This window comes from Periplaneta americana, chromosome 1, assembly GCF_040183065.1.
Source record: "Periplaneta americana isolate PAMFEO1 chromosome 1, P.americana_PAMFEO1_priV1, whole genome shotgun sequence".
In the NCBI taxonomy this organism is placed as follows: Eukaryota; Metazoa; Arthropoda; class Insecta; order Blattodea; family Blattidae; genus Periplaneta; species Periplaneta americana.
Window position 1 is genome coordinate 204,930,421 of NC_091117.1, and position 17,384 is coordinate 204,947,804.

A 17,384-nucleotide genomic window follows, 5' to 3' on the forward strand; every position below is an offset into this window, starting at 1 on the left:
GTATGATAGAAAATTAATACAATGCTATGAATATAACATAATTAATACAATACAATACAATACAATACAATAAAATTCAAAGTAATACAATACTACAATACAAGACAATATAATATATAATTAATATAATACAACGATAATTTTTTTCATTTTACATCACCAATAAAATAATTATGTAATAATAATAATAATAATAATAATAATAATAATAATAATAATAATAATAATAATAATGATAATAGTAATGATAGTCATACTTACTTACAAATGGCTTTTAAGGAACCCGAAGGTTCATTACCGCCCTGACATAAGCCCGCCATCGGTTCCTATCCTGTGCAAGATTAATCCAGTCCCTATCATCATATCCCACCTCCCTCAAATCCATTTTAATATTATCCTCCCATCTACGTCTCGGCCTCCCCAAAGGTCATTTTCCCTCCTGTAATGATAGTCATACCTAAATTAAATTAAATTACTAAGCTCGATCACGAGCATAACTTCAATTTGACTGCGCCCGTAAGAAATCGTTTAGCCTCTTCTTGAAAATGGTTATTATCTGGCAGCCCCTTATCTTCTGAGGTAGAGAATTCCATTCACGGGGGACTGAGACAGTGAAAGAGGATGAATAGTGGGATGTTCTATGGGCAGTAATTGCTAGGATTTGGCTCTCCTGTGACCTGGTGTTTGGATTGTGATTGGAGGATAAGTAGTTAAACCGGGAACGAAGATAATTTGGAGTAGAAGTGTGGAGAACTCGAAACAGAAGAGAGAGCGAATGAAGTGTTCTACGGTTACTAAGTTGCAGCCAGGATAGTTAAAAGTGCCCGAAAAATTGAAGCGCCGGCAAAATAGAAATTCCAACTATATAACTTATAATGTTATACCGAAAGTTAAGTTGAAGTATTACGTACATAAGTAACATAACGTATCAATGAACGTATCTCGAACCAGAGACACTGCAACCATAAGGGTTACTAACATGCACCACAAGTTTAAGAGCTCAATTTCTTTTAGAATTTTATTCTTCCACAACTGTGCTGAGGTGATATCTCTATTCCTACACCTGACAGTAACGAAATTAAATTAAAATAAGTTCTCTAAGTGACACGACATACCAGTCAATGACACTAGAGTCGACGCTAATTCGGAAGGCGGTTGTCTGCTAGCGTTGCGTCGAGAGAGACAGATAGAGAGAGCAAGGCAGCGTACAACATTGCCACATCGTACTTCACGCACGTGCAATACAAATAGCGCAGGAGAGAATTTAAATTATCAAAAGACAATAAAGACCTTAGCCGTTGATTACTGTAACCATGACAACAAACAAACCCTCTTTCCTTCACTAACAATATTCTTTGCACGGTTCTCATTCCCATACCACATGCTTCTGCAGTCGTTTCTTGCATGTTGGCAACGTTGCTGCCAGCATCAAGATGGCCGGCAGGGTTCTGCTCGTCAACGTTTTTAAAATAATTATACACCTTAAACACTATTTTCCGCGCCTGCTTGTGTAATACTTGTCTTTTTACAGTCTCTTCTTCCATTTATTTACCTTACATACACATAGTAAATGTTAGTTTTACTTATTCAATGTATTGGAACACTCGCACGTGTACAAACGAACTCGGGAAGTGCTTGTTATAGACTGATTCTGATTGGTTCTACTGTACAAGCTTGTGACGTCACATACCTGAAATGCTACGGCGCATATAGAAGCTTACCGCCTTCCGAAATGCCGTCTAGTCTAGTAACCGGTAGATTTAGAACAGACATGTATTAATGCCTCTCACTAGGTCACAAGATAAATCCTATTAAATTTGCAATTTATCTCACTAAACCTGCTGTCACATGCTACACTGTTTATATATTATTCATTTTGTCGCCACATTAATTATAATAATGTGCAAGTGCATAAACAATATGCTCTTTTGAACAGTGCTTGACTTTATGAAAAAATTAGCAGCATATATAATAGAGAGTCATATCAGTACCTCTACAGAACGAACTTAAGAGCCTGACTCTGAATCTCTCTGAAATTACCGGCATATTACAGTTCTGTAAGTACAAACAACACCTTTCCTTTGTAATATATTTTTAATAGTTTACTTGATAATGTACTTAGATATTTCGAATAGTGAAACAAGATGCATAACAGGGGTGAATAACGGGGACACTAGGACTGAGTTTTTTTTTAAATAAAGCCCTTACTTACTTATTGGCTTTTAAGGAACCCGGAGGATCATTGCCGCCCTCACATAAGCCCGCCATTGATCCCTATCCTGAGCAAGACAAATCCATTCTCTACCATCATATCCCACTTCCCTCATATCCAGTTTAATATTATCTTCCCATCTACGTCTCGGCCTCCCCAAAGGTCTTTTTCCCGCCGGCCTCCCAACTAACACTCTATATGCATTTCTGGATTCGCCCATACGTGCTACATGCCCAGCCCATTTCAAGCGTCTGGATTTAATGTTCCTAATTATGTCAGGTGAAGAATACAATGCGTGCAGTTCTGTGTTGTGTAACTTTCTCCATTCTCCTGTAACTTCATCCCTCTTAGCACCAAATATTTTCCTAAGAACCTTATTCTCAAACACTCTTAATCTCTGTTCCTCTCTCAAAGTGAGAGTTCAAGCTTCACAACCATAGAACAACGGGTAATATAACTGTTTTATAAACTCTAACTTTCAGATTTTTTGACAGCAGACTAGATGATAAAAGCTTCTATACCGAATAATAACACGCATTTCCCATATTTATTCTGCGTTTAATTTCCTCCTGAGTGTCATTTATATTTGTTACTGTTGCTCCAAGATATTTGAATTTTTTCACCTCTTCGAAGGATAAATCTCCAATTTTTATATTTCCATTTCGTACAATATTTTTGTCACGAGACATAATCATATACTTAGTCTTTTCGGGATTTACTTCCAACCCTATCGCTTTACTTGCTTCAAGTAGAATTTCCGTGTTTTCCCTAATCGTTTGTGGATTTTCTCCTAACATATTCACGTCATCCGCATAGACAAGAAACTGATGTACCCCGTTCAATTCCAAACCCTCTGTGTTATCCTGAATCTCTTTTTTGTACGAAAATGGTTCTTAGACATTTTGGAAGTTGACAGTAAGTGGATTTTTGATTTCACATTTTCTTTGAGGCCCTGCTACGTAAGTTAGTAAAGCATCCCCTTTCACAAATTTGTCTTTTCCATTCTTGACTACATTTTTGGAAATCCAAAATGCTCAAAGCGCATGCAATTTTCACCACATTCAATTAAACTATATTCGTACGTGTCAAGACGTACATTATCTGAGACATAACGTTGAGGAATTTTAAGTATCATGATAATTAAGAGGGAAAAAATATATAGGCCGTTGTTAAAAAAGTGTTAGTTTTATTTAACGACGCTCGCAACAGCCGAGGTCATATCAGCGTCGCCGGATGTGCCGCAATTTTGTCCCGCAGGAAGTCGTTTACATGCCAGTAAATCTACTGACATAAGCCTGTCGCATTTAAGCACATTTAAATGCCATCGACCTGACCCGGGATCGAACCCGCTACCTCGTGCATAGAAGGCCAACGCTATACCAACTCTGCCAACCAGGCCGACTATGTGTGTGTGTGCGTGTGTGTGTGTTTGTGAAACGCAGGAGATTTAAATAGTGTCCTTCGGCAATAATAATAAAATTAATAATAGCAATATTAATAGTAATAATCATTTACTGTAATTTGTAATGTTTCATTTCTAGGCAAAAAGAATTCAAGATGATGTACAGAATTTTGTTTTTGAGTTTTCTCACGTGTGCTTGTTTAATGGTAAGTAACAAATTACATTTAAAATAGAATGTATTTTTTTTATTCTTAGAAACAATAGTACATTATGCAACGAGCATATAATGGTAGTAATTAAGACGCGAGTATGTTTGTTTATGAAACGAGCGCAAGCGAGTTTCATAATTTTCATACGAGCGTCTTAATTACCATTATAGTCAAGTTTCATATGACTTTTTATGCTCGACCATATTTCTAACTTGAAATTATTCATAAGTATTCATGTTATTATTATGTGAGTGAGTGAAATAGCCTACATCATAAATTGTGAGATGTGCGCAGACGCGAAAGTATTGATTTTTTCCGGCACGAATGTCATTGACCTTGATATAATCTAGAGAATAACGTGAACGTTAGGTTTGATATAACCTGGAAATTGATTTGGAATTGAAAAACGAGATGACAAATTGAATTCATTTGAATATTATTTACAATTAACGCTAATTATTACAGTAATAGAACATAACCTTCTGCGACAGTATTGGATTTCCATCCTCCGTGACCTTTCGCTAGTTGTCTTTCGATTGCATATCCGAGAATAATCGATACTTGCGCTTTTATAATGCTACAATGGTGATTTCTGATTGGATGAACAACTGAACTATAATGAATAGGTGTACTTTAATGAGGTGCATTAAAGGGCTACTACCAGGTGTATAATTACTACATTTCGGCATGGTCGAGCATAACATATTTTAGCGAATCCCTATCTGGAAGTGTTGATTTACAAAAGAGTCTGCTTCATTGTGTCAGTAGCTGATAGCTGCAAAATTGCGGAATGGATGTATGAAGATGTACCGTATCTATGACAGGAATGTATATCTGATTTTAAAATAAATTTATTTGAAATCAAAAGATATTGTCATCACAGGGATTTAATACTAAAGTTAAAGTATAGTCTCAGGCTGCAGTGTAAGGCTTTGGATCGCTACACCGTACAAAAAAAAAACACGTTAAAGTATTTAATTAATTACACTAGATTTCAATTTTGCATGAGATTTCTATATTTCTTATACAGGGTGCCTCAGGAGGAATGTAGAATAATTCAGGATGAGTAGATCTAACCAGATTGCGTATATCTATGTTTTGCTTCTACGCAGTGTTTACTGAATTCTTTGCAGACTTAGGTTTTGACATTTTAACTCAAAAGCAACACACATTAAAATACAGATAAAACTCAGTTCGTTAGACGATTGAAATAACTATGTACAGAATTTCTTTAATTTTAAATACACATTCTTGATTGTGCAGTTTGTGAAATTTATCTGGGGAATGGCTCCTTGTGCAATGTTTGAAGTTGGGTTAGTGCTTATTTTGAAATCAATATCACTTTTAAAATGGACGTCTAACATTTTGGATTGCTGCTTTCAGGACTTGCGGTTTGTCTGGTGCACAATATTAATCAATATCGTATATGATAAGATGGAAATCGATAGTTGGAATAACATAATGAACAGCAGTACTTTCATATATATTATTAGGATAAAGTAACTAACATCAAATGTAATTAGCGTATTATAGTATGTCCGGATAACAATACAATTACTATTCAGCGAGTTGTATGTGAAATTAGTGTTTTCATTACAAAATACAACTGTCAGTAACGTTCGCACTGACGCTTCATTTAGCCTACTGAATGCGTATGAAATTCGCCATCACACGAACAAGAAAAGCAACATCTCACAATGTTGTAAACGGCATTTCTTGCAAGTTGAGAGAGCGCGAAGACATTCTTTTCCCCCTCCCTATTCCTCAGATACCGTTAGTGACCGAGCAGTAGCTGTTACTTCTTATACCTGCACCCCCTACGCTGTACACAGAACAAAATAAAATAATTACTAAAGTACCTAGGGGATATAAAATGCAGCCATACAGATGTTTGACAATGACTTGTTTCAGTATATTTTAGTGTCATTGTTATAATATTTTCAACTGGCTACTAATAAAATTAACGAATGTTGGTTTGAATGTTGGGGAGTGACACAGTGCAGATTGTCCCAGTGTGTATGTCGCAGTGTAGCAACTAGCGGTGGAGAAAACATTTATCTTTTGCCCTGAGTGGTTTGAGATTTGTTTCGTCCTTACAGTTTACTTCGTAGTGTTTGTGAATATCGGTATAGGAAATAGTGTACATAGTTTGGTGTTAATTTCTTATATAAGTACATAGTTTTTTTTTTATTTAGGATTAGGACCGTATTTTATCGTAGTTTGTAAATTATTTAACGAACATTATGGCTTCCAGCAGTGTTATAAAACATAAAAAAGGTAAACCAATGCGAAGTGGTCAGCAGAGATGTGTGTTGAATTTATTTCAAACGTTATGTGCTGAAAACCCAACTTACAGTTTAGAAAAGGTGGCTGAGATGACGGGGAAACTGACGGGAGTGGGGAAAGCAAGTGTTTATCGCATCAGAAGAGAGGCGAAGATGAATGACAATAAATTAAAGAGTCCGGTGAAATTTCGCAAAACTGTTCCACTATTAGAAAAATGCGACGAATTCACAAAATCAGCAATAAGATCTAAAGTTCACCAATTCTTTTTTCGTCAAGAACTGCCAACTTTAGACAAAATATTAGCTGCGGTGAACGGTGATGAAGATAATAGTGATAATAGTGATAAGATAAGACGTAAAGAGGTATGTTAATTTAAATTAATTCTTGATTTCTGCACAAAACAGATTATGAAAGTCTATAAAAATATTTCTAGTTCTAATTTTATTATAATGCATGTCATAATACAGGCTTTGTATTATAATGTTATTATTCATAATTACACTTAAATTCACTGCATAGTACTATAATTTGTGTAGCTGAACGTAGAAACGCATTACTACTGGTTCAGCAGACCTATGCTTATTAAGATCGAAATACTTAAATTTAATGTCAGTCGTACGCCTGTTTCAGTATTTATTTCTTCTTACGTTACAAGTAACTGTCGTATATTGAACTCATTAAATATTTTTAATATGCAAATTATTGATATAGACAGTAATAAAAATAGAATTGATTTCTTGGTATAGACTTTCGAAATATAGATTTTGACACTTTGTGTTGTAAGTCAATTAGTCGAACGTTTTTACGACGGACTGTAGCACTTTCCCCTTCACTGACGGTAGAGAGTGTGAGTAGAGGGGAAAGCTTCTCAACCAAACTGAAATGGGGATTAGTTACCACAATTCTCATTTCCAGTCACGGGTCCCTGGGTGAAAAATCTTCACCATATAACCCTTCACATCCCCCAAAGTATGAAAAAGTCACTCAGTTGCACCCTGTATACATAGCAGGGAAACAACACGTTTGTCAGGATATTTTGGAACATTTATTGAAAATTTTAAATATTATTAGTACGGAAAAGTAAATCGTAGATAACAACATCAATGTTGTGTTAAGTTACAGACACAGTCTTTAATTCTGTATTTAATTTTTCAATATAATTTCTTTTCAGGATAATATCTTGGCGCAGAAGAATGGGAGTGGAAGTAAGTTACGTGAAATTTATTTTTCTTTTCCAGTTGACATAGAATAAATATAACGAAACTAAAGAATATATTTAGTTTATTTCGCAAACTCATTTCGTTCATTTAGTACGCCATTTCATCAATTACATGTACTACTGCATACGTTAATGTAGCTATAAATAATCACATATACAAGGTGGAAGAGAAATAGTCTTTCTGAGCGAATATCTCATGTTGTATGTAACAAAAAATTATAATATCATACTGGTGGAAAGTTGTTAGTTTTTATTTTTTCAGAAAAAAAGTGTTTTCCCAAATGTTTAACAGCCTATTATTAGCTAACTATTACGAGTAGGATCGTGATTTTCCTCCATATCGACAGGAAATCTAACAAAGAATAATTTATCCCTCCGCTGTATTTCAATAATGTGGACGGTTTTCGTGTAAATTTAATTAAAAAACGTCCTGCTATAGCCTACTGACCTATCACACAAAGCTGCTAAAATGTGATTATGCCGTGTAATATTGATCATATCTTTAAAATGGAGATTTTTGATACTTTAACAGACATCAAGATCTTTCGAGGGTAATGGATTTTTAAGCACTCTGATAATTTTAGCATTGCTTCCCTTAGAAGAACAGTAAATCTCAGGGACTCGTTTCGTGGATCTAAACAAGTAAATGAACTTGTCCCATACAGAAGGCTCCTGGAAACATTTCGAATATATTTTTAACACACATGAATTTTAGGGACAATACAAGGGGCCCAGTCTATGACCTAAGTGTGTGCGGATTTATCCTGCACTCCAGATCAGTTAAGTCCCGTTCAGAAACTACTAAAATAATTTTTCATTACTGACGGTTGGAAATGTAAGGGGAAGTAGCTTTAAATATATTCTGAAAAAAGAAATAGTAAATATTAGATATTTAAATGATGAATGGTTATATTAATTTTTGTAAATACAGGGTGAGTCACGAGGAAAGATAATGGTTTGAGGGATGATAGTATTGGTGATTCTGAACAAAAAATTATATGAACATATTATATCCTAGAATAACTCTTCTCGGGTTCTCAGCCAGGTGAGTTGGAGATTAGCTTCCAAGCTTTCGACGGCTAGCTCTGCCATCTTCTTCGTCTTCAGGGACGAAGAAGATGGCAGAGCTAGCCGTCGAAAGCTTGGAAGCTAATCTCCAACTCACCTGGCTGAGGACCCGAGAAGAGTTATTCTATATCAAACGCCGGGAAAGCCTCAAGTCATACATATTATATCCCATTCTTAACTGTTTCGAAAAAAAAATCTAATGGAAACACTGAGGAACGGGAAACTTCCAGTTGATAGTAAATTAGAACATTGTAGCCATTTGTTCTGTTTAATTGAGTACTTTTCTTTACAGAACATGTTCAAAGAGTCCACTGTCAACTTCAATGCACTTTGCAGTTCATGTAGACAGGTGCTATGTTGCTAATCTGAGCTTATTCGAACATTCCTTTACTTGAGCACAAACATGTAAAATACGAGCGAGAAGTTCCTCCCTTCTCCCCACTTTGCGCCTTAGCCCTTAAGGCAATCCCACACACTGTAATCTAATGGTGTAAGGTCCGGTGACCTCGGTGGTCAAGAAATGACTCCATCGTGACCAAGCCAACGCTCAGGATAAGTCTCATTGATCCTACATGAGACTGACACCCGTGATTTTCAAACAGCTGTAAGTCAGATACTCTTAAGAAGAGGATATATGTTCATATTAACTTTTGTTAAGAATCACCAGTTATATCACCACTCACAAAATGTACCTTTCCTCCTGACTCACCTTATGTAAGCTGCCTTGCTGTCGCAAAATGGGATTGACTGCACGAAAAATGCGTTCCTTTGTTTTTACAATATTATTGTTTTGTTGTCTACAACAACAAATCATTATAGACGCCATTGATTTTTATTAAAATTAGTGAAATTATGTTTTTGAATATCAGTCATTTGATCAATTACACTGCAATCGAAGTACAGACATGAATGTATATGTAACCTAAGTTAGCGTCGTGCATTACAGGCCCTAGGTTCTATTCCAGTTTGTCGAGCATGGCGAAGTTCGATATTAGCCGATGTTCGCACTACAGAAGGACGCCTGTCGTATTAGTTCCAACTTCTTATAAAATATTCGCTGTCATCCACTGATGTATTAATCGCTTGAGAATTTTAGCACAAACCTTTCATATGAAATAAGACGAAGTTTTAATTGCCTCGGTTGCCTCTCTCATGTTCGAACATTACAGGACACTAACTTAATAGTACATTATGCAACGAGCCTATAATGATAGTAATTAAGACGCAAGTATGTTTGTTTATGAAACGAGCGCAAACGAGTTTCATAATTTTCATACCAGCGTCTTAATTACCATTATAGACAAGTTTCATACGACTTTTTATGCTCGAACATATTTCTAACTTGAAATTATTCAGAAATATTCATTTTATTTGTATCTGACAGAAGATCGGAAGTAATCTTGTTCATAGCTCGTAATTGTGAGATGTGCGCAGACGCGAAAGTATTGATTTTTTCCGAGGAACGATAATGTCACTGACCTTGATGTAATGCAGAAAATGTATAGCCTGGAAATTGATTTAGAATTGAAGAACGAGATGACAAATTGAATTTATTTGAATAGTATTTACAATTAACGCTAATTATAATAGTAACAGAACATAACCTTCTGCGACAGTATTGGATTTCCAGCCTCCGTGACGTTTCCCTCGTCTTTCGATTGCATATCCGAGAATAATCGAAAACCTGAACTTTAATGAATAGGTGTACTTTAATGACATACATTAAAGGACTGCTACCAGGTGTATAATTAATACATTTCGGCATGGTCGAGCATAAATAATATTTATGCATGCGTTAAGATATATTACCATATATTTTATGATGAATTTGTGCGATCGCTAACTGCAAATGATGAATAAGATACCAATTTCTATTTTCAGGAACCATCGGAGAAGAACTAGAGCACATCATTGCTATTGGTGATAAATTTCCAGATTGGGGTACAGAAATTGCAAATAATTTAACTTTGGCAACAAGAACAGGTCGAGAAGTATTAAGACATCTGAAAGATTCTGTTCAAAGTCTCAAAGGTAAATATTTGAAATAATATGGCATTAGCAACAGATGGGGAAAAGGAACTGGCCAACCTACCCCATTATTTCTTGGCCTAGTTGCCTCATGAGCGATGTCTTGTGGTATCACTTGTGGAGTCCAGAACTGTCTTCGGACAGTTGAATAAACAAACAAGACCAAAAGTTGTAAATTTGTGAATGAAACTGTCACGAGTAGGCTATGTGTGAATGATTAATTTTTGGCGTAAAAGTTGAGAGAAAAATAATATAGAATTATAAGGGGTCCTCTATTTATGATCATTTGCACCTTAATGCACCATAAGTTGAGTCATTCTTATAATACTTAGGCCGTGTCTCAAAGCTACATTTTCAGCTGAAGTGAACTAGATTGTTGACTAAAAAGCCGGATGTGACGTCAGAAGTTACGATCCAAAGCTACATAGTGCATAGTAGTCAAGTCCGTTGTAGCTAGTAAACTAAAATGCTTGCTTGATTGTTTACTTGTTCACTAAACAAACATGGATGCCTCATCAGCAATTAGGATTCTGAAATTTTAAAATGCTTTGGAAGTGAAATAATGTAAATATAATGTAGAATAACACGTTAACTTTGAACACTGACATTGTTAGTACCTTCTGTACAATGTTTTAAACATTATTGTAATATAGTAAGCCCTTATCTTTTCCACATATCTCGTAATGAAACTGCATTAGGACACTACCTTCTTAATTTAGTGCTGTACCGTGATGTCATGGTTTTAGAAAAATAATCTATGAAGAAGGCCATGTTTCATGCATACATTTCCAAAGCTCCCTAGCGTGTAGTTTACAAGTCACCTAGTTGCTAGTCACTAGTGTGTAGTATGGACTTGAGCATACATTCCCAAAGCTCCCCAGTGTGTAGTTTACAAGTCAGCCAAACCTCTCTAGTGTGTAGTTTACAAGTCACCTAGTTGCTAGTCACTAGTGTGTAGTATGGACTTGAGCATACATTTCCAAAGCTCTCTAGTGTGTAGTTTATAAGTCAGCCAAAGCCCTTTAGAGTGTAGTTTACAAGTCAGCTAGTTGCTAGTCACTAGTGCGTAGTATGGACTTGAGCATACATTTCCAAACCTCCCTAGTGTGTAGTTTACGAGTCAGCCAAAGCTTTCTAGTGTGTAGTTTACAAGTCACCTAGTTGCTAGTCACTAGTGTGTAGTATGGACTTGAGCATACATTCCAAAGCTCCATAGTATGTAGTTTATAAGTCAGAAAAAGCTCTCTAGAGTGTACTTTACAAGTCAGCTAGTTGTTAGTCACTAGTGCGTAGTATGGACTTGAGCATACATTTCCAAAGCTCCCTAGTGTGTAGTTTACAGTCGGCCAAAGCTCTCTAGAGTGTAGTTTACAAGTCAGCTAGTTGCTAGTCACTAATGTGTAGTATGGACTTGAGCATACATTTCCAAAGCTCCCTAGTGTTAAGTTTATAAGTCAGCCAAAGCTCTCTAGAGAATAGTTTACAAGTCACCTAGTTGCTAGTCACTAGTGTGTAGTATGGACATGAGCATACATTTCCAAAGCTCCCTAGTGTGTAATTTACAAGTCAACCAAAGCTCTCTAGAATGTAGTTTACAAGTCACCTAGTTGCTAGTCACTAGTGTGTAGTATGGACTTGAGCATACATTTCCAAAGCTCCCTAGTGAGTAGTTTACAGTCAGCCAAAACACTCTAGATTGTAGTTTACAATTCAGCTAGTTGCTAGTCACTAGTGTGTAGTATGGACTTGAGCATACATTTCCAAAGCTCCATAGTGTGTAGTTTACAGTCAGCCAAAGCTCTCTAGAGTGTAGTTTACAAGTCATCTAGTTGCTAGTCACTAGTGTGTAGTATGGACTTGAGCATACATTTCCAAAGCTCCCTAGTGTATAGTCTACAGTCAGCCAAAGCTCTCTAGAGTGTAGTTTACAAGTCAGCTAGTTGCTAGTCACTAGTGTGTAGTATGGCCTGGAGCATGCATTTCCAAAGCTCCGTAGTGTGTAGTTTACAAGTCAGCCAAAGCTCTCTAGTGTGTAGTTTACAAGTCAGCTAGTTGCTAGTCACTAGTGTGTAGTAGGTACTTCAGCATACATTTCCAAAGATCCCTAGTGTGTAGTTTACAAGTCAGCCAAAGTTCTCTATTGTGTAGTTTACAAGTCAGCTATTCGCTAGTCACTATTGTGTAGTATGGACTTGAGAATACATTTCCAAAGCTCCCTAGTGTGTAGTTTACAAGTCAGCCAAAGCTCTCTAGAGAGTAGTTTACAAGTCACCTATTTGCTAGTCACTAGTGTGTAGTATGGACTTGAGCAAACATTTCCAAAGCTCCCTAGTGTGTAGTTTACAAGTCAGACAAAGCTCTCTAGAGTGTAGTTTACAAGTCACCTAGTTGTTAGTCACGAGTGTGTAGTATGGACTTGAGCATACATTTCCAAAGCTCTCTAGAGTGTAGTTTGCAATTCACCTAGTTGTTAGTCACTTGTGTGTAGTATGGACTTGAGCATAAATTTCCAAAGCTCCCTAGTGTGTAGTTTACAAGTCAGCCAAAGCTCTCTAGTGTGTATTTTACAAGTCAGCTAGTTGCTAGTCACTAGTGTGTAGTATGGACTTGAGCATAAATTTCCAAATCTCCCTAGTGTGTAGTTTACAAGTCAGCCAAAGCTCTCTAGTGTGTAGTTTACAAGTCAGCTAGTTGCTAGTCACTAGTGTGTAGTATGGACTTGAGCATACATTTGCAAAGCTCCCTAGTGTGTAGTTTACAAGTCAGCCAAAGCTCCCTAGTGTGTAGTTTACAAGTCAGCTAGTTGCTAGTCACTAGTGTGTAGTATGGACTTGAGCTTTGAGACACGGCCTTAGTATGTATTGCTGATATATTAGAAATATCAAGAACTCAAATTGACCTCATACATGATTGAGATGACAATATGTAGAATAAAAATTAATGAAGGAATAAAATTTACCCTCAGATAATGTCCTCTATATTACAGAAAAGCAATAAATGTAACGTATCAGATTATACAATACTGTAGAAATAATTATTTTACTCTATAGTTACTACCATTTTAACAATAAATTTTAATTCTTTCAGAAAACAATGCCACAGTTGAGAAAATGGTTTCTGATCTCATCCTTAGATCTTACGTTCAGTATTCGCCTTTTGTAGATGTTCTGCAAACGTTCAGTGCGGAAGCAAGGGAAGTTATGGAAATGATGAAGAACTTTGCACAGACACTTAACAAGGATTGAGAAATCTGAATTAAAACAAGAGCTAATCGAATATATAATTTTTCGCAGTACGGGAACTTTCTTCTTGTCTTTATTATGGCTATTTCACAGTATATATTCGATGCTAAATTTCTAGTAATTTGATAGTAATAATTTAATTCAATTATGGTTGTGGATTTTGCATCTGATTTATAAGAATGATTAATACTTAAATATCTTATATTAATAATAAATGAAGTCTTCAAATTGGGATGTGTTTTTATTGTCTATCATTGGCTGAAATTACTGGAGAAACACTGATAAAATTATGTATGAAATATGTTTTTGAAATGAGATTCATCACCATTTTCCTTTCCCTATTCTCACAACATCCCACTTTTGATATTCAAGCTGAGAATCCCTGCAGTTAATATAAATCATAGGTTTTTTTTTTCGCCGGACCCGATAGTTTATTCTGGTTTCGAACTAGTGGCCTCCATTAAAAGTTTTAAGTAACAAGTAACGTCTGTAAGTTCATACAGTCAGTATTGTTTTCCTGAAGCATCATATTCTCTGATACACAGCCGACAGTACACAGCATGATTCACGAGGATTTACCGACACTTACGGGGCTTATTTCGGAAGACATTTTGAAACAATATGTCATATAAACATGGGTCGTACCTATTCTCAATATTTTCAGATTTTCACTAATTTTAAGTTGTAAACTATCTTTTTTTTACGATGAAAGAGTAATGGAACGGAGAAAAATTCTCTCCGGCGCCGGGATTTGAACCCGGGTTTTCAACTCTACGTGCTGACGCTTTATCCACTAAGCCACACCGGATTCCACCCCGGCGTCGGAAGAATCGTCTCAGTTTTAAGTTCCAACTCTTGGGTTCCCTCCGTTCCATTACTCTTTCATCGTATAATGACGCAGAATATCTGCATGGAAATATCATATGTACTTCGGTACATTATAATAATATATATGATATGCGTAAATCACTTCGTGATTTAAGACGGCGCTTATTCCGTCGGATCCCGGCCAACTAGTCACTCAATACGAGTGCACCTCAGCACATGTGTGGACTTCGGTCCTAGGTTCATAGATATCTATGACGTAGTGCAGAGGGCGGTCACTAGAGGGAACCCAAGAGTTGGAACTTAAAACCGAGACGATTCTTCCGACACCGGGGTGGAATCCGGTGTGGCTTAGTGGATAAAGCGTCAGCACGTAGAGCTGAAAACCCGGGTTCAAATCCCGGCGCCGAAGAGAATTTTTCTCCGTTCCATTACTCTTTCATCGCATAATGACGCAGAATATCTGCATGGAAATATCACGTGTACTTCGGTACATTAAAATAATAATATATATCTTTTTTTTATTTAGTTTCAAGACTAAAAGTATATTACAAAGAGAGATTTAAATGTTTAACCCTCCTAGTACCAATGGGGTCAATATGACCCCAGTAGCTCCTTTGAAAGAAAAATCTCCGCCATTTTCAAAACTATAATTTTCAAAATTCATGACTTTATCTCTTTATGTCAACTGTATCCAATGACGATTCATTCATTTTTATATTTTCAACACATTAAACATTATTCATTGTTTCTTCACTGTGTACCGTTGGGGTCTATATGACCCCATTAAAAATTTGCTTTTTTCTTTGAATGTAACATTATGAAAGTAGAAATGTTGACCGTCACTTTGATCATCTGTTATACGGAACATATGCAACAATGAAATATTATTTCCTACCCATTGTTAAGGTTTGTTGCCTAAGTTTTTATTAGTGGTTTGCCTCAGTTTGATGTAGAATTACATGATGAGTGCAAGATATTTGACTAGTTCAGAAATAGACGTAATTGTGAATGAAGAGGATAATGAGGAAGAGGAATATAATGAGGAACATGAATATAATGAAGAAAAATCTGATGACGATGGAGAGATTGATGCTATTATAACAGAAGACTGTCAATCGGCTGAAAATTCTGAGGATGATGACGATGATGATGGAGATTTAGAAACTACTGTTCCTGAAGTTTCTAACATCTCAAATTTGAATGTTTTCAAGTAAGTATATTTCACCTACCAATTATTTATTACAACAAAAAACAGCAGCAATAATAATAGATGTTCCGCGCCGTAGCGTCGTGGTCTAAGGCATTCTGCCTAGGACTCGCGTTACGGAATGCGCGCTGGTTCCAATCCTCATGGGGAAAGAAATTTTCTCATGAAATTTCGTCCAGTGTATGAGACCAGTGTCCACCCAGCCTCTTGATGCACTTGGGGAGCTATGATAGGTAGCGAAAATCCAGTTTCGCAAATCAGCTCTAACGGCTGGAGGGATCATCGTGCTAACCATACGATACATCCATTCTGGTTGATTGATCGTCCACCTCTGCTTCGACATGTGAACGTGAGGCCAGCAGCCGGCTAGTCGATCTTGGCCCTTCATGGGCTGTAGCGCCACGGATTTACTTTACTTTTTATAATAATAGATAATCACTAAGTAATATTGTTGTTTTGAGGTCCAGAAATGGAAACGAATTATGGAATAAAACTCCTGTTAGATTGCATCAAGGAAGGCAGCCAGCACGAAACGTAATGAAGACGACTCCAGGTCCAACGTGGCATAGTCTGAGGAATGTAAACACTGTGCAGTCAGCTTTTGAATTATTTATGAAGCCCAGCATTTTGCAGAATATTTTGAAGTGGACCAACAAAGAAGGTAACATTACTTACGGTAACAAATGGATAGATCTTGATAGAGAAGAATTTGAGTGCTTTCTTGGCCTGCTTATACTCGCAGGAGTGTACAAAGGTCACAATGAGGGCACAGTGAATTTATGGAACACAGAGCATGGCCGACCATATTACAGTTGATGAAGAACTGGTAACTTTCAGGGGCAGGTGTCCTTTTCGGCAGTATATCCCCTCAAAATCCGGAAAATATGGCATCAAAGTATGGGCTGCTTGTGATAGCACTAATTACTATGTCACAAACCTGCAAGTGTACACAGGAAGGGGCGAAGACGAGCCTAGAGAATCGAATCAGGGAAAATTTATTCCTGAGTGGTAGAAACATCACAACAGATAATCTCTTCACAAGTTTGGACCTGGCAAAGGAATTAGAAATAAAACAGATGACTCTGTTAGGAACAATAAGAAAGAATCGCCGTGAACTACCCGCAGAATTTGTCATAGCAAAGGGAAGGAAAGCTGCTTCAAGTCTGTTCGGATTCCAGGAATCCGCTACGATAGTTTCCTATTACCCAAAAAAGGGTAAGGTAGTGACCCTGCTGAGCACTGTGCATTTCAAAGAGGAAATAGCTGAAGATTAAAAAGAAAAACCTATTATGGTACTAGACTATAACGCAACAAAGTCAGGTGTAGATACAATGGACAAATTAGTCAGGACATACACTACAAAACGTATGACAAGGAGGTGGCCCATGGTTATTTTTTATAATATTTTGGATATTAGTGCGCTCAATGCGTTCATAATTTGCTGGAGTTAAATCCTGACTGGAAGAAAAAACCAACTACAGAAGAAGAGAATTTATTCTTGAGCTGGGAACATCTTTAGTACAGAAGAACAGAAGTAGGCGCACCAAAGTTCCTCCTCCTCCTCTTTCAGCACAAGTGGGGCAAATCTTGGATGATGTCACTTATGTGAACGTTCTGTGGACAGCATTCAGAAAAGTGCATAAAATGTTGATCTTTCGTCTGTAAACAACATTCCGAGTTGTA

General features: G+C 36.7%; 1 protein-coding gene across 1 annotated transcript; it reads left to right on the forward strand.

Annotated features, from left to right (window-relative positions):
• The first annotated feature begins 1,944 nt into the window (after positions 1 to 1,944).
• On the forward strand, positions 1,945 to 13,864 carry LOC138709532 (uncharacterized). Its single transcript, XM_069840363.1, has 5 exons — positions 1,945 to 2,057; positions 3,754 to 3,820; positions 7,281 to 7,314; positions 10,278 to 10,427; positions 13,512 to 13,864. Exons 2-5 carry the CDS (start codon positions 3,770 to 3,772, stop codon positions 13,667 to 13,669), a joined length of 393 nt encoding a protein of 130 aa, XP_069696464.1. The 5' UTR covers positions 1,945 to 2,057; positions 3,754 to 3,769; the 3' UTR covers positions 13,670 to 13,864.
• Positions 13,865 to 17,384: the final 3,520 nt, after the last annotated feature.

Excerpts from the sequence above, each read along its gene's own strand:
- LOC138709532 (XM_069840363.1), top strand. The coding sequence starts at position 3,770 with ATGATGTACAGAATTTTGTTTTTGAGTTTTCTCACGTGTGCTTGTTTA. Across the intron at positions 7,315-10,277 it reads GCAGAAGAATGGGAGTGGAA|GAACCATCGGAGAAGAACTA; the intron begins GTAAGTTACGTG and ends TTCTATTTTCAG. Across the intron at positions 10,428-13,511 it reads TTCTGTTCAAAGTCTCAAAG|AAAACAATGCCACAGTTGAG; the intron begins GTAAATATTTGA and ends TAATTCTTTCAG.